General features: G+C 42.2%; 1 protein-coding gene across 1 annotated transcript in view; it reads left to right on the forward strand.

Moving 5' to 3' along the window:
- The window catches only part of cntfr (ciliary neurotrophic factor receptor), a 515,148-nt gene that overhangs the window by 486,465 nt on the left and 4,118 nt on the right, over positions 1-24,565 (forward strand). The window contains exon 7 of the mRNA XM_036936729.1: positions 18,923-19,112. Within this exon, the coding sequence (XP_036792624.1) occupies positions 18,923-19,112 (190 nt within the window). The remainder of the gene's footprint in view (positions 1-18,922; positions 19,113-24,565) is intronic.

Consider the following 24,565-nt stretch of genomic DNA (forward strand, 5'->3'; position numbering starts at 1 on the left):
CCACCTGGTATAGTGACGTACTAACCTCCGTTGGGCCTTCCTTTGACACCACCTGGTATAGTGACGTACTAACCTCCGTTGGGCCTTCCTTTGACACCACCTGGTATAGTGACGTACTAACCTCCGTTGGGCCTTCCTTTGACACCACCTGGTATAGTGACGTACTAACCTCCGTTGGGCCTTCCTTTGACACCACCTGGTATAGTGACGTACTAACCTCCGTTGGGCCTTCCTTTGACACCACCTGGTATAGTGACGTACTAACCTCCGTTGGGCCTTCCTTTGACACCACCTGGTATAGTGACGTACTAACCTCCGTTGCTCCTTGAAGACTGATGCCAAGCAGTTGCCATACAAATCGGTGAAGCAGCCGGCGGCGTACTATTGGCCCAGTGTCGTCCGGGTTAGGGTTTAGCAGAGGTAGGCCGTCATTGTAAATAAGAATTTGTTCTTATATGACTTTCCTAGTTAAATAAAGGTTGAATTGGTGAAGTGGACACCGAGGAACTTGAAGCTCTCGACCCGCTCCACTGCAGCCCTGTCAATGTTAATGGAGGCATGTTTGACCCTCTGTTTCCTGTAGTCCACGATCACCTACTTTGTCTTGCTCACATTGAGGGAGAGGTTGTCTCTGACCTCCTCTGTGAAGGCTGTCTCATCGTTGTCAGTGGTCAGGCCTACCACCATCATATCGTCAAACGTAATGATGGTGTTGGAGTCATGAGCGACCATGCAGTCGTTGGCAAACAGGGAGTACAGGAGGGGACTAAGCACGCACCCCAGATTGGCCCCCATGTTAAGGGTCAGCGTGGGAATGTGTTGTTGCCTACCCTTACCACCTGGGGGTGGCCAGACAGAAAGTTCAGGATCCATTTGCAGAGGGAATGGTGTAATCCCAGGGTCTTTAGCTTAGTGATTAGCTTTGAGGGCACTATGCTGTTGAACTTTGAGCTGTAGTCAATGAATAGCATTCTCACATAGGTGTTCCTTTTGTCCAGGCGGGAACGGGCAGCGTAGAGTGCAATAGAGATTGCGTCATCTGTGGATTTGTTGGGGAGGTATGCAAATTGAAGTGGGTCTAGCGTGTCTGGTATGATGGTGTTAATGTGAGCCATGACCAGCCTTTCAAAGCATTTCATGGCTACATATGTGAGTGCTAACAGTCATTTTGACACGTTACCTTGGCATTCTTGTGCACAGGGACTATGGTGGTCTGCTTGAAACATATAGGTATTACAAACTGGATCAGAGAGAGGTTGACAATGTCAGTCAAGAGACTTTCTAGCTGGTCAGTGCATGCTCTGAATACGCATCCTGGCAATCCGTCTGGGCCTGCGCCCTTGTGAATGTTAACCTGTTTAAAGGTTTAACTCATATCTGCTACAGAGAGAGTGATCACAAAATCGTCCAGAATAGCTGGTGCTCTCATGCATTGTTCAGTATTACTTGCTTCGAAGTGGGCATAGAAAGTATTTAGCTCCTCTGGTTTGCTCGTGTCAATGGACAGCTTGCGGCTGGGTTTCCCTTTGTAATCCATGCTAGTTTTCAAGCCGTGCTACATCCAACGAGTGTCAGCGTCGGTATAGTAGGATTTGATCTTAGTCCCGTATTGATGCTTTGCTTCTTTGATTGTTCCTCGGAGGGCGTATCGGGATTTCTTATAAGCGTCCTGATTAGTATCCCACTCTAGCCTTCAGCTCAATGAGGATGTTGCCTGTAATCCATGGGTTCTGGTTGGGATATGTACGTACAGTCAATGTACGGACAACATCGTCGATGCACTTAGTAATGAAGCCGGTGGCTGGTATGGTAATACAATAACATCAGATGAATCCCGTCACAATTTTCAGTCTGTTCTGTAGCTTAACATCCGCTTCACCTGACCACTTCTGTATTGAGCGTGTCACTGGTACTTCCTGTTTGAGCAGGAATCAGGAGGATAGAGTTATGGTCCGATCTGCCTAATGGAGGCGAGGAAGAGCTTTGTGTGCATCTCTGTCTGTGGAGTAATGATCTACACATATTTTTGCCTCTCGTTGCACATGTATATACAGTGCCTTGCGAAAGTATTCAGACCCCTTGACTTTTTCCACATTTTGTTTAGTTCCAGCCTTATTCTAAAATGTATTGAATACATTTGTATGTTCATCAATCTACACACATTACCCCATAATGACATCACAATACCCGTCATGACATCACATTTTTGCACATTTATAAAACATTTAAAACAGAAATAATTTGTTTACATAGAGTGGCTTCCGTAATACCTGTAATGCACCCTATAACCATAGGGCCTGTTAATGCACCCTATTACCATAGGGCCTGTAATGCACCCTATTACCATAGGGCCTGTAATGCACCCTATAACCATAGGGCCTGTAATGCACTCTATTACCATAGGGCCTGTCATGCACCCTATAATCATAGGGCCTGTCATGCACCCTATAATCATAGGGCCTGTAATGCACCCTATAACCATAGGGTCTGTCATGCACCCTATAACCATAGGGCCTGTCATGCACCCTATAACCATAGGGCCTGTCATGCCAAATAATGTCCCCCGGCCAAATAGGTCCCACTCTACATCACAATGGGATTCGATAAATTATTAGCGTCCGTTGCTATATCAACAATGTGATGACCTACAGATTAGACTTTTGGAGATCATTACAGCCTAAATTATGTATTTTCCATCATCGCTATGCAAACAAGACTGATTTCTGAGACTTTTGGGTACGTTGTTAACATTACAACATGAAATCCATGTCTTAAACATTGCAACGTTTCCTAAATGTCAAAGAAAATAGTGTAATCTGCATGACACATTAAAGTTACTTACCTTACAGATCACAAAGTCAGCTAATATCCACTCTATTCATAGGCAAATCCGTTTGCTTCATACACTGGCTGATCTGGTTGTCATGTTTATATTTTAACTTGCCCTTCCCTTATCTACACTGAAATAATATTTCACTTGTCCTCTATTAGGATGTATCTCCCGTAGCTCGTTAGTACCCCCTTGTGGTTGAATATATATGTATCTATTTTAGGTCCTAGGATACAACATTGAATAATGAGGAAACAAACAAATACAATCAAAGGACACCTTACAACTTACAATATTGAACACCTTGGGAAATAGCTGTGAAGTCCAACCTGACAATATTTAAGATTATATTACATCAACTTTATATTTCTGTGATACATTTATTTTCACAGATTATTTTGTGTACTCTCACATGGCAATCAGACTGAAATACTGAATTATTGTGTGTGGAATAGAGAGGTGGGTGCTGTATGGTTGTGTGGTTGGGAGGTGCTGTGTCGTTGGGAGGTGCTGTGTGATTGTGTGGTTGGGAGGTGCTGTGTGGCTGTGTGGTTGGGAGGTGCTGTGTGGCTGGGAGGTGCTGTGTGGTTGGGAGGTGCTGTGTGGCTGTGTGGTTGGGAGCTGCTGTGTGGCTGTGTGGTTGGGAGCTGCTGTGTGGTTGGGAGGTGCTGTGTGGCTGTGTGGTTGTGTGGTTGGGAGGTGCTGTGTGGTTGTATGGTTGGGAGGTGCTGTGTGGCTGTGTGGTTGGGAGCTGCTGTGTGGTTGGGAGGTGCTGTGTGGTTGGGAGGTGCTGTGTGGTTGGGAGGTGCTGTGTGGTTGGGAGGTGCTGTGTGGCTGTGTGGTTGGGAGGTGCTGTGTGGTTGGGAGCTGCTGTGTGGTTGGGGGTGCTGTGTGGTTGGGAGGTTCTTGTTCTCAACAGGCAGTCTCAGAAGGGTGACTTGAAGAGGGAGACTCCCAGGCACTGCTGCTTGTTCTGAGTGTTGCAGTGCTAATATTTTAAGTTAACCCATGTATCTCACCTATTATGTGCCCGGTATAATACAGCTACCAAGCTTTATTGTCAGATAATGACAATATGACAATAACATTAGCTGTAGATGAGGTCATGAGATGGAGGAGGGGATGAGGGGGTAGATTGTTGGGCAATCAGACATCACCAGATGCTGAATTATGTCTGGAGGGAGAGGAGAGAAAGAGTTAAAGAATGAGGAGAGAGGAAAGAGGTAGATTCAAGCGATGCTTGATCAGGTGCTGAGGCCAGTTCTTCCTGTCACTTCGACAGGCTGCCAGTCTGAGTCAGGGGTTCAATAACAGGGGTCTGGTTAAGGCCAGTCTCAGTCAGAGGATCAATAACATGGTCTGGTTTAGGCCAGTCTGAGTCAGGGGTTCAATAACATGGGTCTGGTTTAGGCCAGTCTGAGTCAGGGGTTCAATAACATGGGTCTGGTTTAGGCCAGTCTCAGTCAGGGGTTCAATAACATGGGTCTGGTTTAGGCCAGTCTCAGTCAGAGGTTCAATAACATGGGTCTGGTTTAGGCCAGTCTCAGTCAGGGGTTCAGTAACATGGGTCTGATTTAGGCCAGTCTCAGTCAGAGGTTCAATAACATGGGTCTGGTTTAGGCCAGTCTCAGTCAGGGGTTCAGTAACATGGGTCTGGTTTAGGCCAGTCTGAGTCAGGGGTTCAGTAACATGGTTCTGGTTTTGGCCAGTCTGAGTCAGGGGTTCAATAGGCCAGTCTCATTCAGGGGTTCAATAACATGGGCCTGGTTTAGGCCAGTCTCAGTCAGGGGTTCAGTAACATGGGCCTGGTAGGCCAGTCTCAGTCAGGGGTTCATTAACATGGTGCTGGTTTAGGCCAGTCTCATTCAGGGGTTCAGTAACATGGGCCTGGTTTAGGCCAGTCTCAGTCAGGGTTTCAATACCATGGGTCTGGTTTAGGCCAGTCTGAGTCAGGGGTTCAGTAACATGGGTCTGGTTTAGGCCAGTCTCAGTCAGGGGTTCATTAACATGGTGCTGGTTTAGGCCAGTCTCAGTCAGGGATTCAATAACAGGGGTCTGGTTTAGGCCAGTCTGAGTCAGGGGTTCAATAGGCCAGTCTGAGTCAGGGGTTTAATATAACACAGTGGTAAAGTGAAGTTATTACTGTACTATAACACAGTGGTAAAGTGAAGTTATTACTGTACTATAACACAGTGTTAAAGTGAAGGTACTACTGTTCTCTAGTAGTGTTAAAGTGAAGGTACTACTGTACTATAACACAGTGTTAAAGGGAAGGTATTACTGTACTATAACACAGTGTTAAAGGGAAGGTACTACTGTTCTCTAGTAGTGGTAAAGTGAAGGTACTACTGTTCTCTAGTAGTGGTAAAGTGAAGGTACTACTGTACTATAACACAGTGTTAAAGTGAAGGTACTACTGTTCTCTAGTAGTGGTAAAGTGAAGGTACTACTGTTCTCTAGTAGTGGTAAAGGGAAGGTATTACTGTTCTCTATAGAGGTAAAGGGAAGGTATTACTGTTCTCTATAGAGGTAAAGTGAAGGTATTACTGTTCTCTAGTAGTGGTAAAGTGAAGGTACTACTGTACTATAACACAGTGGTAAAGGGAAGGTACTACTGTTCTCTAGTAGTGGTAAAGTGAAGGTACTACTGTACTATAACACAGTGTTAAAGTGAAGGTACTACTGTTCTCTAGTAGTGGTAAAGTGAAGGTACTACTGTTCTCTAGTAGTGGTAAAGTGAAGGTATTACTGTACTATAACACAGTGTTAAAGGGAAGGTATTACTGTTCTCTAGTAGTGGTAAAGTGAAGGTACTACTGTTCTCTAGTAGTGGTAAAGTGAAGGTATTACTGTTCTCTAGAAGTGGTAAAGTGAAGGTACTAATGTTCTCTAGTGGTGGTAAAGTGAAGGTATTACTGTACTATAACACAGTGTTAAAGTGAAGGTATTACTGTACTATAACACAGTGTTAAAGTGAAGGTACTACTGTACTATAACACAGTGTTAAAGTGAAGGTATTAATGTACTATAACACAGTGTTAAAGTGAAGGTATTACTGTACTATAACACAGTGTTAAAGTGAAGGTACTACTGTACTATAACACAGTGTTAAAGGGAAGGTATTACTGTTCTCAGGTAGTGGTAAAGTGAAGGTACTACTGTTCTCTAGTAGTGTTACAGTGAAGGTACTACTGTACTATAACACAGTGTTAAAGGGAAGGTATTACTGTTCTCAGGTAGTGGTAAAGTGAAGGTATTACTGTACTATAACACAGTGTTAAAGTGAAGGTATTACTGTACTATAACACAGTGTTAAAGGGAAGGTATTACTGTTCTCTAGTAGTGGTAAAGTGAAGGTACTACTGTTCTCTAGTAGTGTTAAAGTGAAGGTACTACTGTACTATAACACAGTGTTAAAGGGAAGGTACTACTGTTCTCTAGTAGTGGTAATGTGAAGGTACTACTGTTCTCTAGTAGTGGTAAAGTGAAGGTACTACTGTACTATAACACAGTGTTAAAGGGAAGGTACTACTGTTCTCTAGTAGTGGTAATGTGAAGGTACTACTGTTCTCTAGTAGTGGTAAAGTGAAGGTACTACTGTTCTCTAGTAGTGTTAAAGGGAAGGTACTACTGTTCTCTAGTAGTGGTAAAGTGAAGGTACTACTGTACTATAACACAGTGTTAAAGTGAAGGTATTACTGTTCTCTATAGAGGTAAAGGGAAGGTATTACTGTTCTCTAGTAGTGGTAAAGTGAAGTTACTACTGTACTATAACACAGTGTTAAAGGGAAGGTACTACTGTTCTCTAGTAGTGGTAAAGTGAAGGTATTACTGTTCTCTAGTAGTGGTAAAGTGAAGGTACTACTGTACTATAACACAGTGTTAAAGTGAAGGTATTACTGTACTATAACACAGTGTTAAAGTGAAGGTATTACTGTACTATAACACAGTGTTAAAGTGAAGGTATTACTGTACTATAACAAAGTGTTAAAGGGAAGGTATTACTGTTCTCTATAGTGGTAAAGTGAAGGTACTACTGTACTATAACACAGTGTTAAAGGGAAGGTACTACTGTTCTCTAGTAGTGGTAAAGTGAAGGTACTACTGTTCTCTAGTAGTGGTAAAGTGAAGGTACTACTGTTCTCTAGTAGTGGTAAAGGGAAGGTACTACTGTTCTCTAGTAGTGGTAAAGTGAAGGTACTACTGTTCTCTAGTAGTGGTAAAGGGAAGGTACTACTGTTCTCTAGTAGTGGTAAAGTGAAGGTATTACTGTTCTCTAGTATTGGTAAAGTGAAGGTACTACTGTTCTCTAGTAGTGGTAAAGGGAAGGTACTACTATTCTCTAGTAGTGGTAAAGGGAAGGTACTACTGTTCTCTAGTAGTGCTAAAGTGAAGGTATTACTGTTCTCTAGTAGTGGTAAAGTGAAGGTACTACTGTTCTCTAGTAGTGGTAAAGGGAAGGTACTACTGTTCTCTATAGTGGTAAAGTGAAGGTACTACTGTACTATAATACAGTGTTAAATGGAAGGTACTACTGTTCTCTAGTAGTGGTAAAGTGAAGGTATTACTGTTCTCTAGTAGTGGTAAAGTGAAGGTACTACTGTACTATAACACAGTGTTAAAGTGAAGGTATTACTGTTCTCTAGTAGTGGTAAAGTGAAGGTACTACTGTTCTCAGGTAGTGGTAAAGTGAAGGTACTACTGTTCTCTAGTAGTGTTAAAGTGAAGGTACTACTGTACTATAACACAGTGTTAAAGGGAAGGTACTACTGTTCTCTAGTAGTGGTAAAGTGAAGGTACTACTGTACTATAACACAGTGTTAAAGTGAAGGTATTACTGTTCTCTAGTAGTGGTAAAGTGAAGGTACTACTGTACTATAACACAGTGTTAAAGTGAAGGTATTACTGTTCTCTAGTAGTGGTAAAGTGAAGGTACTACTGTTCTCTAGTAGTGGTAAAGGGAAGGTACTACTGTTCTCTATAGTGGTAAAGTGAAGGTACTACTGTACTATAATACAGTGTTAAATGGAAGGTACTACTGTTCTCTAGTAGTGGTAAAGTGAAGGTATTACTGTTCTCTAGTAGTGGTAAAGTGAAGGTACTACTGTACTATAACACAGTGTTAAAGTGAAGGTATTACTGTTCTCTAGTAGTGGTAAAGTGAAGGTACTACTGTTCTCAGGTAGTGGTAAAGTGAAGGTACTACTGTTCTCTAGTAGTGTTAAAGTGAAGGTACTACTGTACTATAACACAGTGTTAAAGGGAAGGTACTACTGTTCTCTAGTAGTGGTAAAGTGAAGGTACTACTGTACTATAACACAGTGTTAAAGTGAAGGTATTACTGTTCTCTAGTAGTGGTAAAGTGAAGGTACTACTGTACTATAACACAGTGTTAAAGTGAAGGTACTACTGTTCTCTAGTAGTGGTAAAGTGAAGGTACTACTGTACTATAACACAGTGTTAAAGGGAAGGTACTACTGTTCTCTAGTAGTGGTAAAGTGAAGGTATTACTGTTCTCAGGTAGTGGTAAAGTGAAGGTACTACTGTTCTCTAGTAGTGTTAAAGTGAAGGTACTACTGTACTATAACACAGTGTTTAAGTGAAGGTATTACTGTTCTCTAGTAGTGGTAAAGTGAAGGTACTACTGTACTATAACACAGTGTTAAAGTGAAGGTATTACTGTTCTCTAGTAGTGGTAAAGTGAAGGTACTACTGTACTATAACACAGTGTTAAAGTGAAGGTACTACTGTACTATAACACAGTGTTAAAGGGAAGGTACTACTGTTCTCTAGTAGTGGTAAAGTGAAGGTATTACTGTTCTCTAGTAGTGGTAAAGTGAAGGTATTACTGTTCTCTAGTAGTGGTAAAGTGAAGGTACTACTGTACTATAACACAGTGGTTACTTGGTGGTTGGAGATTGAAACTACAATCGTATGTAGCCTGTATGACAGCTATCACCACAATAGCTTAACAGTTTGGCCTACTTTTCAGGCCCTGTCTGTAAAACGACTGAAACTAATGACCATTTGCTTTGCAAGCACACGTGATCACCTTGGCAACATACTAACCACTTGCTCCTCTGTAAAGGTACAATTTTGTTAGCATCATAGGCAAAATGTCTATCTGTGAATGCTGATGGCCGGAATAAAGAAAAGCTCAGCCTTACAAATGTCCTTCTGGAATGTGGTTAGAGGGGGGTGTCTCATTAGTCGGATTGACAGCTTCCATTTCACCCCCAGCCACTCTCCTCCCAGCAGTGAAGAGTCAGACACACAGTCTGGAGGCTGGAAGATGGAACACTGGGAATCTCTCTCTCTCATCCCCCTCCCGCTAGAATCTCTCTCTCTCATCCCCCTCCCGTTGGAATCTCCGTCTCCTCCCGTTGGAATCTCCCTCTCCTCCCATTAGAATCTCCCTCTCCTCCCTTTAGAATCTCCCTCTCCTCCCTTTAGAATCTCCCTCTCCTCCTGTTGGAATCTCTCTCTCCTCCCGTTGGAATCTCCCTCTCCTCCCGTTATAATCTCTCTCTCCTCCCATTAGAATCTCCCTCTCCTTCCGTTAGAATCTCTCTCTCCTCCCTTTAGAATCTCCCTCTCCTTCCGTTGGAATCTCCCTCTCCTCCCGTTAGAATCTCCCTCTCCTCCCATTGGAATCTCTCTCTCCTCCTGTTGGTTAGTGTTTCACTCTTCAGATTCAGGCAGATGAGAAGCTGTAGCTGCAGTGATAGGTCGGACTCAGTCAATTAGGGTCCAGCGTCATGCATGGCCAGGGTGTCACATCTACTTTACAGGAAATGAGACGGGCTGAGATTAAATCTAGAGCGCAGGGATTCACAGGGTCAAACACACACATACACACACACAAACACACACACACACACACACACACGATCTGCTATGTGTGTTTATGCGTGACGATGGAATAGGGTTGTGTGTGTTTCTGAATGAGGGTGTCTGCTAAATGTCCAAATTGTATGTGTGTTTCTCTCTGTGTGTGTTTCTCTGTTTATCTGTGTGTGTTTCTCTGTTTCTCTCTGTGTGTGTGTGTGTGTGTGTGTGTGTGTGTGTGTGTGTATTTGTGTGTGTGTGTGTGTTTCTCTGTGTGTATGTTTCTGTGTGTGTGTGTGTGTGTGTGTGTATTTGTGTGTGTGTGTGTGTTTCTCTGTGTGTATGTTTCTGTGTGTGTGTGTGTGTGTGTGTGTGTGTGTGTATGTTTCTCTGTGTGTGAATGTGTGTGTGTGTTTCTCTGTGTGTGTGTGTGTGTTTCTGTGTGTGTGAATGTGTGTGTGTGTTTCTCTGTGTGGGTAGCAGCATGTTGGGGATACTCTTCCGACCTGGCCCTAGATACATGACACGGAGATAGAAGCCCAGGAATTTTGGTTTCAGATAAAAGAATGCTGTTGCTTCAAAGCGTTGATTTACATACCAAAAGACTGAAGTCAGGCTGGGGTGTCACTCTCCTTTCTCTCTCTTTCGTTATGTAATCTCTGAACAATGTCCAACTTTCTCTGGTCACTTTCCTCTCCCTCTGGTCTTGCCCTTCCCCCTCTGTCTCTCTCAATTCAATTCAATTTAAGGACTTTATTGGCATGGGAAACAGATGTTTACATTGCCAAAGCAAGTGAAATAGATAAAAACAAAAGTGAATTATAAACAATAAAAAATGAACAGTAAACATTATACTCACAAAAGTTCCAAAGGAATAAAAACATTACACATTTCATATTATATATATATACAGTGTTGTAACGATGTGCAAATAGTTCAAGTACAAAAGGGAAAATAAATAAACGTATTTATGAGTTGTATTTACAATGGAGTTTGTTCTTCACTGGTTGCCCTCAGTTTCCACCTCGTTTTGTGGGCAGTGTGCACATAGCCTGTCTTCTCTTGAGAGACAGGTATTCTGCCACTGTGTACTCTCTATTTAGGGCCAATTAGCATTCTAGTTTGCTCAGTTAATTCTTTCCAATATGTCAAGTAATCATCCTTTTGTTTTCTCATGATTTGGCTGGGTCTAATTGTGCTGCTGTCCTGGGGCTCTGTGGGTTGTGTTTGTGAACAGAGCCCCAGGACCAGCTTGCTTAGGGGACTCTTCTCCAGGTTCATCTCTCTGTATGTGATGGCTTTGTTATGGAAGGTTCTGAGAATCGCTTCCTTTTAGGTGGTTGTAGAATTTAACGGCTCTTTTCTGGATTTTGATAATTAGCGGGTATCGGCCTAATTCTCCTCTGCATACATTATTTGGGGTTTTTCAAAATACACATAATACATATGAATTCTGCATGTAGAGTTTCAATTAGGTGTTTCTCCCAAAGTGGACCCCAGACCTCACAACCATAGAGGGAAATGGGTCCTATACCTGCTTATAGTATTGTTAGATCATAAATGGGATGTCACATTTTATGTTCCTTTTAATGGTGTAGAAGGCCCTTCTTGCCTTGTCTCTCATCTCGTTCATAGCTTTGTGGAATATACCTGTGGAGCTGATGTTTAGGGTCGAGGTGTGTCTAGTGTTTTGTTTGTTCTAGGGCAACGGTGACTAGATACAATTTGTATCTCTCTCTCTCTCCCTCCAACAACCAGACACTTCCCTCCTCACAGCAGACTAGAGGAGATAGATGTTCAGGGGTTCATGTGTTCAACTGTTCAGGTGTTCAGCTGTTCAGGTGTTCAGGTGTTCAGCTGTTCAGGTGTTCAGGGGTTCAGCTATTCAGGTGTTCAGGGGTTCAGCTATTCAGGTGTTCAGGGGTTCAGCTATTCAGGTGTTCAGGTGTTCATATGTTTAGCTGTTCAGGTGTTCAGGTGTTCAGGTGTTCAGGAGTTCAGGTGTTCAGGGGTTCAGGGGTTCAGCTGTTTAGCTGTTCAGCTGTTTAGCTGTTCAGCTGTTCAGGTGTTTAGGTGTTCAGGGGTCAGGTGTTTAGATGTTCAGTTGTCTGTGTGTAGTTTGAACTGTGTGTAGTTGGAACTGTGTGTAGTTGGAACTGTGTGTAGTTGGAACTGTGTGTAGTTGGAACTGTGTGTAGTTGGAACTGTGTGTAGTTTGAACTGTGTGTAGTTTGAACTGTGTGTAGTTGGAACTGTGTGTAGTTGGAACTGTGTGTAGTTGGAACTGTGTGTAGTTGGAACTGTGTGTAGTTAGAACTTTGAACTGCAACACATTGTAAGTGATTAATACATAGGCCTAAATGGAACCATGCAAGTGCACTTTTGCTTTCCATGGCCCTGTACTCGGCCCAAGTATTGGAAGTATCCTGATGTGCTGCTGGTCAGTGTTGAATCACGAGCACAGAGTTTGAAAAGGCATTTGACTATTATACAGACATTATTACATTCAATATAATAGCCACTTATCTGTCTGTCTTAATTTAATGCTGCTCTATCTCAAATCTCTAGCTGTGTTTAGACAGACATTATTACATTCAATATAATAGCCACGTCTTTGTCTGTCTTCACTGGGGCAGTAGACTTTATACATGTGATTTTAGCAGAGGATTTGATCCAAAGCGACTTACAGTAATCAGTCAACCATTTTACATATGGGTGGCCCCAGGAATCGAACCCATAGTCCTGACGTAGAGGGTAGTTCATGTATTAGGTATAGGTAGTTTATTTAATTTAGGGAGAGTATAGGTAGTTTCGGTGGAGTATAGGGAGAGTATAGGTAGTTTAGGTGGAGTATAGGGAGAGTATAGGTAGTTTAGGTGGAGTATAGGGAGAGTATTGTTAGTTTAGGGAGAGTATAGGGAGAGTATAGGTAGTTTAGGGAGAGTATAGGTAGTTTAGGTAGAGTATAGGTAGTTTAGGTGGAGTATAATGGCTTGTGATCGTATTCACCCCCTTGGTATTTTTCCTATTTTGTTGCCTTACAACCTGGAATTAAAATAGATTTTTTGGGGAGTTTGTATCATTTGATTTACACAGCATGCCTACCACTTTGAAGATGCAAAACAGTTTTCATTGTGAACCAAACAAGAAATAAGACACAAAAAAAACAGAAAACTTGAGCGTGCATAACTATTCACCCAACTTAAGTCAATACTTTGTAGAGCCACCTTTTGCAGCAATTACAGCTGCAAGTCTCTTGGGGTATGTCTCTATAAGCTTGGAACATCTAGCCACTGGGATTTTTGCCCATTCTTCAAAGCAAAACTGCTCCAGCTCCTTCAAGTTGGATTGGTTCCGCTGGTGTACAGCCATCTTTAAGTCATAACCCAGATTCTCAAATGGATTGAGGCCTGGGATTTGACTAGGCCATTCCAAGACATTTAAATGTTTCCCCTTAAACCACTCAAGTGTTGCATTAGCAGTATGCTTAGGGTCATTGTCCTGCTGGAAGGTGAACCTCCGGCCCAGTCTCAAATCTCTGGAAGTCTGAAACATTTCCTTGTACGCCACCTTGTACGCCTTGTTCCTTTTACGCCATCCATCATTCCTTCAATTCTGACCAGTTTCCCAGTCCCTGACGATGAAAAACATCCCCACACATGATGCTGCCACCACCATGCTTCACTGTGGAGATGGTGTTCTCAGGGTGATGAGAGGTGTTGGGTTTGTGCCAGACATAGCATTTTCCTTGAAAAAAAAAAGCTAAAGCTAAATTTTAGTCTAATCTGACCAGAGTACCTTCTTCCATATGTTTGGGGAGTCTCCCACACGCATTTTGGCGAACACCAAATGTGGTTTGCTTATTTGTTTCTGGCCACAATGGTTTTTCTCTGGCCACTCTCCCGTAAAGCCCAGCTCTATGGAGTATACGGCTCAAAGTGGTCCCATGGACAGATAGTCCAATCTCTTCTGTGGAGCTTTGCAGCTAATTCAGGGTAATCTTTGGTCTCGTTGTTGCCCTCCTTCCCTGCCTGTGAGTGTTGGTGGTCGGCCCTCTCTTGGCAGGTTTGTTGTGGTGCCATATTCTTTCCATTTTTTAATAATGGATTTAATGGTGCTCCGTGGGATGTTCAAAGTTTCATATATGTTTTTATAACCCAACCCTGATCTGTACTTCTCCACAACTTTGTCCCTGACCTGTTTGTAGAGCTCCTTGGTCTTCATGGTGCCGCTTGCTTGGTGGTGCCCCTTACTTAGTGGTGTTGCAGACTCTGGAGCCTTTCAGAACAGGTATATATATATACTGAGATCATGTGACACTTAAATAAAGTCCACCTGTGTGCAATCTAACAAATGATGTGACTTATGAAGATAATTGGTTGCACCAGATCTTATTTAGGGGCTTCATAGTAAAGGGGGTGAAAACATATCCACGTACCACTTCTCTTGTTTTTTTAAACAGTACTTTTTTTCATTTCATTTCACCAATTTGGACAATTTTATCTATGTCCATTACATGAAATCCAGATAAATATCAATTTCCGGTTGTAATACAACAAAATAGGAAAAATGCCAAGGGGGATAAATACTTTTGCAAGGCACTGTGCATGTAGTTGGTAGAACATAGGGAGTTGAGGCAGAGTATAGGGAGTTGAGGCAGTTTAGATAGAGTTTAGGTAGAATTTAGGTAGTTTAGATAGAGTTTAGGTAGTTTAGATAGAGTTTAGGTAGAGTATAGGTAGTTTAGGTAGAGTTTAGGTAGTTTATATAGAGTTTAGGTAGAGTTTAGGTAGTTTAGGCAGAGCATAGGGAGTTGAGGCAGAGTATAGGTAGTTGAGGCAGAGTATAGGTAGTTTAGGTAGAGTGCATGGAGTTGAGGCAGAGTATAGGGAGTTGAGGCAGAGTATAGGGAGTTGAGGCAGAGCATAGGGAGTTGAGGCAGAGCATAGGGAGTTGAGGCAGAGTATAGGGAGTTGAGGCAGAGTATAGGGAGTTGAGGCAGAGTATAGGGAGTTGAGGCAGAGTATAGTTAGTTGAGGCAGAGTATAGGGAGTTGAGGCAGAGTATAGGGAGTTGAAGCAGAGCATAGGGAGTTGAAGCAGAGCATAGGGAGTTTAGGTAGAGTATTGGTAGTTTAGGTAGAGTATTGGTAGTTTAGGTAGAGTATAGTTAGTTTAGGTAGAGTATAGTTAGTTTAGGTAGAGTATAGGTAGTTTTGGTAGAGTATAGGTAGTTTTATATACTGGTATTGTCTCTGTGGTTATAATGAAGGTATATATAGTATTGTCTCTATGATTATAATGATATGGTGTTATATATGGTATTGTATCTGTGGTTAGAATATTGGGTGATAGATATGGTGGATATGAAACGGGCCTATGGTTAGAAGTACTGTACAATACTGTAAAGGCATTTGGGATGCAGGCATGGTTGAATTGAAATGAAAGCCCTCTCTCTTTTTGGCTCTGAGACTGCCAGTCTCAGGGGATGTGAGCAACACTCACGACCAATTACGAAGAAGACAGTTCCATTAAAATGTAAATGTAGGAGCCAAACAAAGCTGTATTTGATCATTATTCTCCATTCACCAAAGTGTTGGGGGGTGTCTCTGAGAGGACACAGGGGGTGTTGGGGGGTATCTCTGAGAGGACACAGGGGGTGTTGGGGGGTATCTCTGAGAGGACACAGGGGGTGTTGGGGGGTATCTCTGAGAGGACACAGGGGGTGTTGGGGGGTATCTCTGAGAGGACACAGGGGGTGTTGGGGGGTATCTCTGAGAGGACACAGGGGGTGTTGGGGGGTATCTCTGAGAGGACACAGGGGGTGTTGGGGGGTATCTCTGAGAGGACACAGGGGGTGTTGGGGGTATCTCTGAGAGGACACAGGGGGTGTTGGGGGGTATCTCTGAGAGGGCACAGGGGGTGTTGGGGGGTATCTCTGAGAGGACACAAGGGGTGTTGGGGGTATCTCTGAGAGGTGGTGGTGAGAAGAGACATTGAGGTATTGGGGGGTATCTCTGAGAGGACACAGGGGGTGTTGGGGGGTATCTCTGAGAGGACACAGGGGGTGTTGGGGGGTATCTCTGAGAGGACACAGGGGGTGTTGGGGAGTATCTCTGAGAGGACACAGGGGGTGTTGGGGGGTATCTCTGAGAGGGCACAGGGGGTGTTGGGGGTGTCTCTGAGAGGACACAGGGGGTGTTGGGGGTATCTATGAGAGGACAGAGGGAGTTGGGGGATATCTCTGAGAGGACACAGGGGGTGTTGGGGGGTATCTCTGAGAGGACACAGGGGGTGTTGGGGGGAATCTCTGAGAGGACACAGGGGGTGTTGGGGGGAACCTCTGAGAGGACACAGAGGGAGTTGGGGGATATCTCTGAGAGAAAAAAGAGGGAGTTGGGGGATATCTCTGAGAGGACACAGAGGGAGTTGGGGATATCTCTGAGAGGACACAGGGGGTGTTGGGGGTTATCTCTGAGAGGTGGTGGTGAGAAGAGACATTGAGGTGTTGGGGGGGTATCTCTGAGAGGACACAGGGGGTGTTGGGGGGTATCACTGAGAGGACACAGGGGATGTTGGGGGGTGTCTCTGAGAGGACACATGGATGTAAAACCGTGTTGTTCTCTGAAGAGCTTTCTCTCAGCCAGATAGGAGCTTTCTATCAGCCTTACAGCCTTTCTCAAAGTAATAGGACCTTTCCCTCGGTGTAATAGGAGCTTTTTCAATGTTACAAGAGCTTTCTTTCAGTGTTATAGGAGCTTTCTCAATGTATCAAGAGCTTTTTCTCAGTGTTATAAAAGCTTTCTCAATGTAGTTGGAGATTTCTCAATATAATATGAGCTTTCTCAGTGTTAAAGGAGCTTTTTCTCAGTGTTATAGGAGCTTTCTCTCAGTGTTATATGAGTTTCTCTCAGTGTAATTGGAATGTTCTCTTAGTCTTATAGGATCTTATTCTCAGTGTAATAGGAGATTTCTCTCAGTGTTATAGGAGCTTTCTCTCTGTGTAATAGGAGCTTTCTCTCAGTGTTATAGGAGCTTTCACTCAGTTTACAAAGAGCTTTCTCTCAGTGTAATAGTATCTGTCTCTCATTGTACAATTAGCTTTCTCTCCATAAAATAGGTGCTTTCTCAAAATTATAGGAGCTTTCTAACAGTGTTAAAGGAGCTTTCTCTCAGTGTTATATGAGCTTTCTCAAAGCAATGGGAGCTTTCTCTCAGTGTAATAGGAGCTTTCTCAATTTAATAGGAACTCTCTCTCAGTGTTATAGGAGCTTTCTCTTAGTGTTATAGGAGCTTTCTCTCAGAGTAATAGGAGCTTTCTCTCAGTTTACAAAGAGCTTTCTCTCAGTGTAATAGTTTCTGTCTCTCAGTGTACAATTAGCTTTCTCTCCGTAAAATAGGAGCTTTCAATCTTCGTTGTAGGAGATTTCTCATTGTGATAGGAAATGTATCTCAGTGTTAAAGGAGCTTTCTCTCATTGCTATAGGAGCTTTCTCAATGTAATAAGAGCTTTCTCAATGTAATAGGAGCTTTCGCTCAATGTAATAGTAGCTTTCTCTCAGTGTAATAGGATCTGTCTCTCAGTGTAATAGGAGCTTTCTATCAGTGTAATAGGAGCTTTTGCTCAGTGTTATAGGAGCTTTCTCTCAGTGTTATAAGAGCTTTCTTTCAGTGTTATAGGAGTGTTCTCTCAGTGTAATAGGAGCTTTCTCTAAGTGTTATAGGAGCTTTCTCTCAGTGTAATAGGAGCTTTCTTAATGTAATAGGAGCTTTTGCTCAGTGTTATAGGAGTTTTCAGAAAGTAATAGGAACTATCTCTCAGTGTAATAGGAGCTATCTACAAGAGTAACAGGAGCTTTCACTCAGTGTTGTAGGAGCTTTCTCTCAGTGTTATAGGAGTTTTCAGAAAGTAATAGGAACGCCCTCTCAGTGTAATTGGAGCTTTCTCTCAGAGTTATAGGAGCTTTATCTCAGAGTAATAGGAGCTTTCTCTCAGTTTACAAAGAGCTTTCTCTCAGTGTAATAGTATATGTCTCTCAGTGTACAATTAGCTTTCTCTCCGTAAAATAGGAGCATTAAATCTTTGTTGTAGGAGATTTCTCATTGTGATAGGAATTTTCTCTCAGTGTTATAGGAGGTTTCCCTCAGGGTAATAGGAGCTTTCTCTCAGTGTTATAGGAGATTTCTCTCAGAATAATAGGAGCTTTCTCTCAGTGTTATAGGAGCTGTCTCTCAGTGTAATAGAAGCTTTCTTAATGTAATAGGAGCTTTCTCTCAGTGTTATAGGAGTTTTCAGAAAGCAATAGGAACTATCTCTCAGCGTAATAGGAGCTTTCGTTAAGTGTTATAGAATCTTTCACTCGGTGTTGTAGGAGCTTTCTCTCAGTGTAATAGTATCTGTCTCTCAGTGTACAATTAGCTTTCTCTCCATAAATAGGAGCTTTCTCTCTTTGTTTTAGGAGATTCTCATTGTGATAGGAACTTTCTCTCAGTGTTAAAGGAGCTTTCTCTCATTGCTATAGGAGCTTTCTCACAGTTTACAAAGAGCTTTCTCTCAGTGTAATATGAGCTTTCTCTCAGTGTTATAGGAGCTTTCTTAATGTAATAGGAGCTTTCTCTCAGTGTTATAGGAGTTTTCAGAAAGTAATAGGAACTATCTCTCAGTGTAATGTGAGCTTTCTTTCAGTGTAATAGGAGCTTTCTCTCAGTGTTATAGGAGTTTTCAGAAAGTAATAGGAAATATCTATCTTTAGAAAGCGCATTCTCAATGTAATAGGAGCTTTCTCTCAGTGTTATAGGAGCTTTCTCTCCGTGTTATATGAGCTTTCTTTTATTGTTATATGAGCTTTCTCAATGTAATAGGAGCTTTCTCTCAGTATTATAGGAGCTTTCTCTCAGTTTAGAAAGCACTTTCTCAATGTAATAGGAGCTTTCTCTCAGTGTACTAGGAGCTTTCTCTCAGTGTTATAGAAGCTTTTTCAATGCAATAGGAGCTTTTTCTCATTGTAATAGGAGCTTTCTCTCAGTGTAAAAGGAGCTTTGAAAAAGGGTTATCACAGACAGTGATGACTGGATTGTCTAAAGGAAGTGACACCCCAGTAGACAATGAGAGGTACTGTAGATTCTCTCTGATTAACTAGATGCTTTTAATTAAAGGGCATCCATTTTGGTGCGTCTCTCTGATTGGTGTGTTTCAGGTGGAGTTGTCAGACAGTACGGCCCACACCATAACGGATGGTGCTTCTCTCTGATTGGTGTGTTTCAGGTGGAGTTGTCTGACAGTACGGCCCACACCATAACGGATGCGTACGCAGGGAAGGAGTACATCATCCAGGTGGCGGCTAAGGACATGGAGATCGGCACCTGGAGTGACTGGAGCGTCGCGGTACACGCCACCCCCTGGATTGATGAACCCAAACAGATCCCCTCCACCACCGAGCAGGAACCGCTCCTCGGTACGTACCTGAAGCCTAACCCCAAACCTAACCCAAACCCTAACCCCAACAGATCCCCTCCACCACCAAGCAGGAGCTGCTCCTCGGTATGTACCCCAACCCTGACCCCAACCCTGACCCCAACCCTAACCCAAACAGATCCCCTCCACCACCGAGCAGGAGCCCCTCCTCGGTACCTACTCACCCCTGACCCCTAACCCTATATCTACTCTAACACTAACCCTAAGTGCAGTACATTTGACCAGGAGCCATAGGGACAGCAACAGGTGCAGACAGACCGGTACAGACAGAGACAGGTGCGAAGAGTGACAGGTACGGAGAGAAACAGGTTCAGACTCCATTCCAAAGTGTCTTATATCAGCTGCACTGTCCAATTTACAGTAGCAATTATTGTGAAAAAATGCCATAGTATTGTTTGAGGTGAGCTCCTAACAACAAAACACTTTTTCCAATGCGATAGATTTCATAAATTCACCTCTGAAGGTGAAATGTGTAATTACATTCTTAAATCTTGCTCTGATTTATAATCCAAAGGGTCCCAGAGATAACATGAAGTGTCGTTTTGTTAGATAAAATAATTTTTCATATCCTAAAAAGGTCCATATAGCATGCATGATCGATGTTGTATTTCCACTCAATTTGCAAAGAAAGGAATCTGTGGAAATCTCACCCTAAATGTTGTTTGAAGGAGTCAAATCACATTCGTATCTATTCCTCAGAGATCCTAGAAGGTAACAAGACTCCACGATTTCATTAGGGGTGTAGTATATCCTATAGGACACCATATTTGGTCAGAGAGCGACGCCTTCATGGCACTCCGATGACGCGGGCAGCCATCACTTAAACTACAGTGTCTTTGTCAAATGAGCACCAATCGGGTCAAACAAAACTAGCTAGATGGCAAATGAGCAGGGCTTTACGGGAGTATTCGGAAACCATGTATATATCGTAAAATGTAGGTACTAACCTTGTACGACTGCATGGCTTTTCATTTTGGACAAAAAATTCAGAGTTATGAAGTTATGAAAACTGGTGTTTTTGGAAATGTTGAACTTATAATATGGCTACTAATACTTGGAAAAGCTAAATCAAAGTCCAAGTATACAAATATGACGATATTCTTGCAGACAAATTGAATATGAACACGATTGTCTTTTTCACGATTTGCCCAAATGTACCTGGTGACTTCACACTAAAAGTCTTGAGAATCGGTTATACTCCAAGTTATCCATCTGACATTTTGCACATACACTGCTGCCATCTTGTGGACACTATCAGAATTTCAGCCAGAGTAATGGCTGTTTTCTCTTCCATTTCAAAGATGGCGGTAAGAAAACACTGTTTTTTTGTGTGTATTTTCTTCTACCAGATCTCTTTTGTTAAATTCTCCTAAATTCAATTCACATTTCCACAAACTTCAAAGTGTTTCAAATGGTACCAATAATATGCATATCCTTGCTTCAGGGCAGTTAGATTTGGGTATGCCCTTTAGGCTACTGGGTTGATTCTAATGGGATTTTGAAATTCTCTAACAATGGAGATCCAGCTCAGTTCTCTACTGCTCCCTGCTGGACATCCGATGTACTGCAACTTCTTCCTTACACACACACACACACTAACACACACACACGTACAGGCACACACCAATACACACACTGTTCACATATACAACACCAGTCAAAAGTGTGGACACACCTACTCATTCCAGGGTTTTTCTTTATTTTTACTATTTTCTACATCGTAGAATAATAGTGAAGACATCAAAACTATGAAATAAATCATGGAATCATGTAGTAACCAAAAAAGTGTTAAACAACTCAAAATATACTTTATATTTGAGATTCTTTTATTCTTTAATTTTTTTATTTTACCTTTCTCATTTCACCTTTCTCACCTAGTTCTCATTTACAACTGCGACCTGGCCAAGATAAAGCAAAGCAGTGCAACAAAAACAACAACACAGATTTACACATGTGATAAACAAACGTACATTCAATAACACAATAGAAAAATCTAAATACAGTGTGTGCAAATGGGGTAAGGAGGTTAGGGTTAGGGTTAGGGTTAGGGTTAGGGTTAGGGTTAGGAGGTTAGGGTTAGGGTTAGGAGGTTAGGGTTAGGAGGTTAGGAGGTTAGGGTTAGGAGGTTAGGGTTAGGGTTAGGAGGTTAGGGTTAGGAGGTTAGGGTTAGGGTTAGGGTTAGGAGGTTAGGGTTAGGGTTAGGGTTAGGATTAGGGTTAGGGTTAGGAGGTTAGGGTTAGGGTTAGGGTTAGGGTTAGGGTTAGGAGGTTAGGGTTAGGGTTAGGGTAAGGAGGTTAGGGTTAGGGTTAGGGTTAGGAGGTTAGGGTTAGGGTTAGGGTTAGGGTTAGGAGGTTAGGGTTAGGGTTAGGGTTAGGAGGTTAGGGTTAGGGTTAGGGTTAGGAGGTTAGGAGGTTAGGCAATAAATAGGCCATAGTATTTAGCAAATTTAGCAAATTAACACTGGTGTGATAGAAGTGCAGATGAAGCAAGTATCTCAGTGTAGCTCAGTGTAGCTGGCTGTATCTCAGTGTAGCTGGTTTCATCTCAGTGTAACTGGCTGTATCTCAGTGTAGCTGGCTGTATCTCAGTGTAGCTGGCTGTATCTTAGTGTAGCTGGTTTCATCTCAGTGTAGCTGGCTGTATCTCAGTGTAGCTGGCTGTATCTCAGTGTAGCGTGCTGCATCTCAGTGTATCTGGCTGTATCTCAGTGTAGCTGGTAGTATGAATTTTTTATTTTAACTTTATTTCACCTTCATTTTACCAGGTAGGCAAGTTGAGAACAATATCTCATTTACAACTGTGACCTGGCCAAGATAAAGCAAAGCAGTGTGACAAAAACAACAACACAGAGTTACACATGGAATAAGCAAACGTACAGTCAATAACACAAAATAAAAATCTATATACAGTGTGTGTAAATGTAGTAAGATTAGGGAGGTAAGGCAATAAATAGGCCATAGTGGCAAAATAATTACGATTTAGAAATAAACTTCTTGATGCACCCGTCCCGTTAGCGGGATCAGTTTCATCAACATCCGCTGAATTGCAGAGCGCCAAATTCAAATTAAATTACTAAAAATATTTCATTTCATGAAATCACAAGTGCAATATAGCAAAACACAGTTTAGCTTGTTGTTAATCCACCTGGCGTGTCAGATTTCAAAAAAGCTATTCGGCAAAAGCATAACAAGCATTTATGTAAGAACATCTCTCTCAGTAGACAAAATATTACAAACAGCTAGCAGCCAAGTATATTGGTCACGAAAGTCAGAAAAGCAATCAAATGAATTGCTTACCTTTGATGATCTTCGGATGTTTGCACTATAAAGATAGTGCAAACAAAATAATATTTGTTCCATAAAGATTATTTTTATTTTTATATCCAAAATACCTCCATTTGGTTGGCGCGTTATGTTCAGAAATCCACAGGCTCGAGCGGTCACAACCGGGCAGACAAGAATTCCAAATAGAATCCGTAGAGTTCGTAGAAACATGTCAAACGTTTTTTATAATCAATCCTCAGGTTGTTTTTACAATATGTAATCCACAATATTTCAACCGGACTGTAGCTTCTTCAATAGGAGAGAGAGAGAAATGTCTGCTCCAAACTGTTGCGCATGCAAAACTCTGCTAGCACCTAGCCATACAATGACGCAATGTGATCTTTCTCACTCATTTTTTTAAATAAAAGCCTGAAACTATGTCTAAAGACAGTTCACAACATGTGGAAGCGGAAAAGGGAATCTGGTTGATATTCCTTTAAATGTAGTGAAGGCAGGCAATGGAACAGAGAGGTTTCAGGAAAAACAGCACTACCTGGTTGGATTTTCCTCAGGTTTTCGCCTGCAATATCAGTTCTGTTATACTCACAGACAATATTTTTGACAGTTTTGGAAACTTTAGAGTGGTAAGTTTTCAGTCCCAGGGTCCTGAACTTGGAGGGGACATTGGTTTGAACTCTGAGCTGTAGTCAATGAACAGCATTCTCACGTAGGTATCTCTCTTATCTAGGTGGGTGAAGGCAGTGTGGAGTGCAATTGAGATTGCGTCGTTTATGGATCTGTTGGGGCAGTCTGCAAATTGGAGTGGGTCCTGGGTGTCTGGGATGAATGTTGATGTGTGTCATAACTTCTTAACTTCTTATGGGCAGGTGAAACGGTAACATCCGGTGAAATTGCAGAGCGCGAAACTCAAACTGCAGAATAATAAATATTTAACTTTCATAAAATCACAAGTGTAACACATCAAAATAAAGCTTAACTTCTTGTTAATCCAGCCGCTGTGTAAGATTTCAAAAAGGCTTTACGGCGAAAGCACACCATGTGATTATCTGAGGACAGCGCCCCGCATACAAAAGCATGAAAAACATATTTCAACCAGGCAGATGCACCACGAAAGTCAGAAATAGCGATATAATAAATGCCTTACCTTTGATGATCTTCTTCAGTCAATAATCCACCCAGTTTCCCTCCATCAAAATGCATACAAAATAAAACCCAAACGTTACTAATAAACTTTTCCAAACAAGTCAAACCACGTTTATAATCAAACCTTAGGTACTCAAATACGTAAATAAACGATACAATTTGAGATGGAGAATCGTCTTTCTAAAGGCTGTTGACATCTAGTGGAAGCCCTGGGAACTACAATCTGGGAGGATTTCGCCTTATAATAAAAGTGACAGCCATTGAAATCAGTGTTATGCTGAATTTCTTTGGGGGGGGTTGCCCTCGGGGTTTCGCCTGCCATATCAGTTCTGTTATACTCACAGACATAATTTTAACAGTTTTAGAAACGTGAGTGTTTTCTATCCAAATCTACCAATTATGCATATCCTAGCTTCTGGGCCTGAGTAACAGGCAGTTTACTTTGGGCACGCTTTACATCCGGACATGAAAAATACTGCCCCCTACCCAAGAAAGGTTAAGGATCGGGCTCCTGCTAGCGGGACAACTTCCAGGGAAACTGCAGGGCACATAATTCAAATAAATTCTAATATTTATATAAACATGTTAAACATGTAGGTACATATAAGTGTCTTATATCTGCTGACAGCTTAACTTCTTGTTAATCTAACTGCACTGTCCAATTACCACATTAAAAAAAATCCACGGGCACAGGTTTTATACATACACATTTAAAGTATTGATGTGTGTGTGTGTGTGTGTGTGTGTGTGTGTGTGTATGTGTGTGTGTATGTGTGTGTGTGTGTGTGTGTGTGTGTGTGTGTGTGTTTGTGTGTGTGTGTGTGTGTGTGTGTGCGTGTGTGTGTGTGTGTGTGTGTGTGTGATGATGAAAACAGTATCACAATGTGACCATATCCTTTCCATTGGCGTGAATAGGACATCACTACAAATTGACTTCCAGTTGGAACAACTTGTGTAATTGATTGTTCTTGCAGATTACAATTCATTCGGTCTCAGTTGATGATGA

This window comes from Oncorhynchus mykiss, chromosome 12, assembly GCF_013265735.2.
Source record: "Oncorhynchus mykiss isolate Arlee chromosome 12, USDA_OmykA_1.1, whole genome shotgun sequence".
NCBI lineage: Eukaryota > Metazoa > Chordata > Actinopteri > Salmoniformes > Salmonidae > Oncorhynchus > Oncorhynchus mykiss.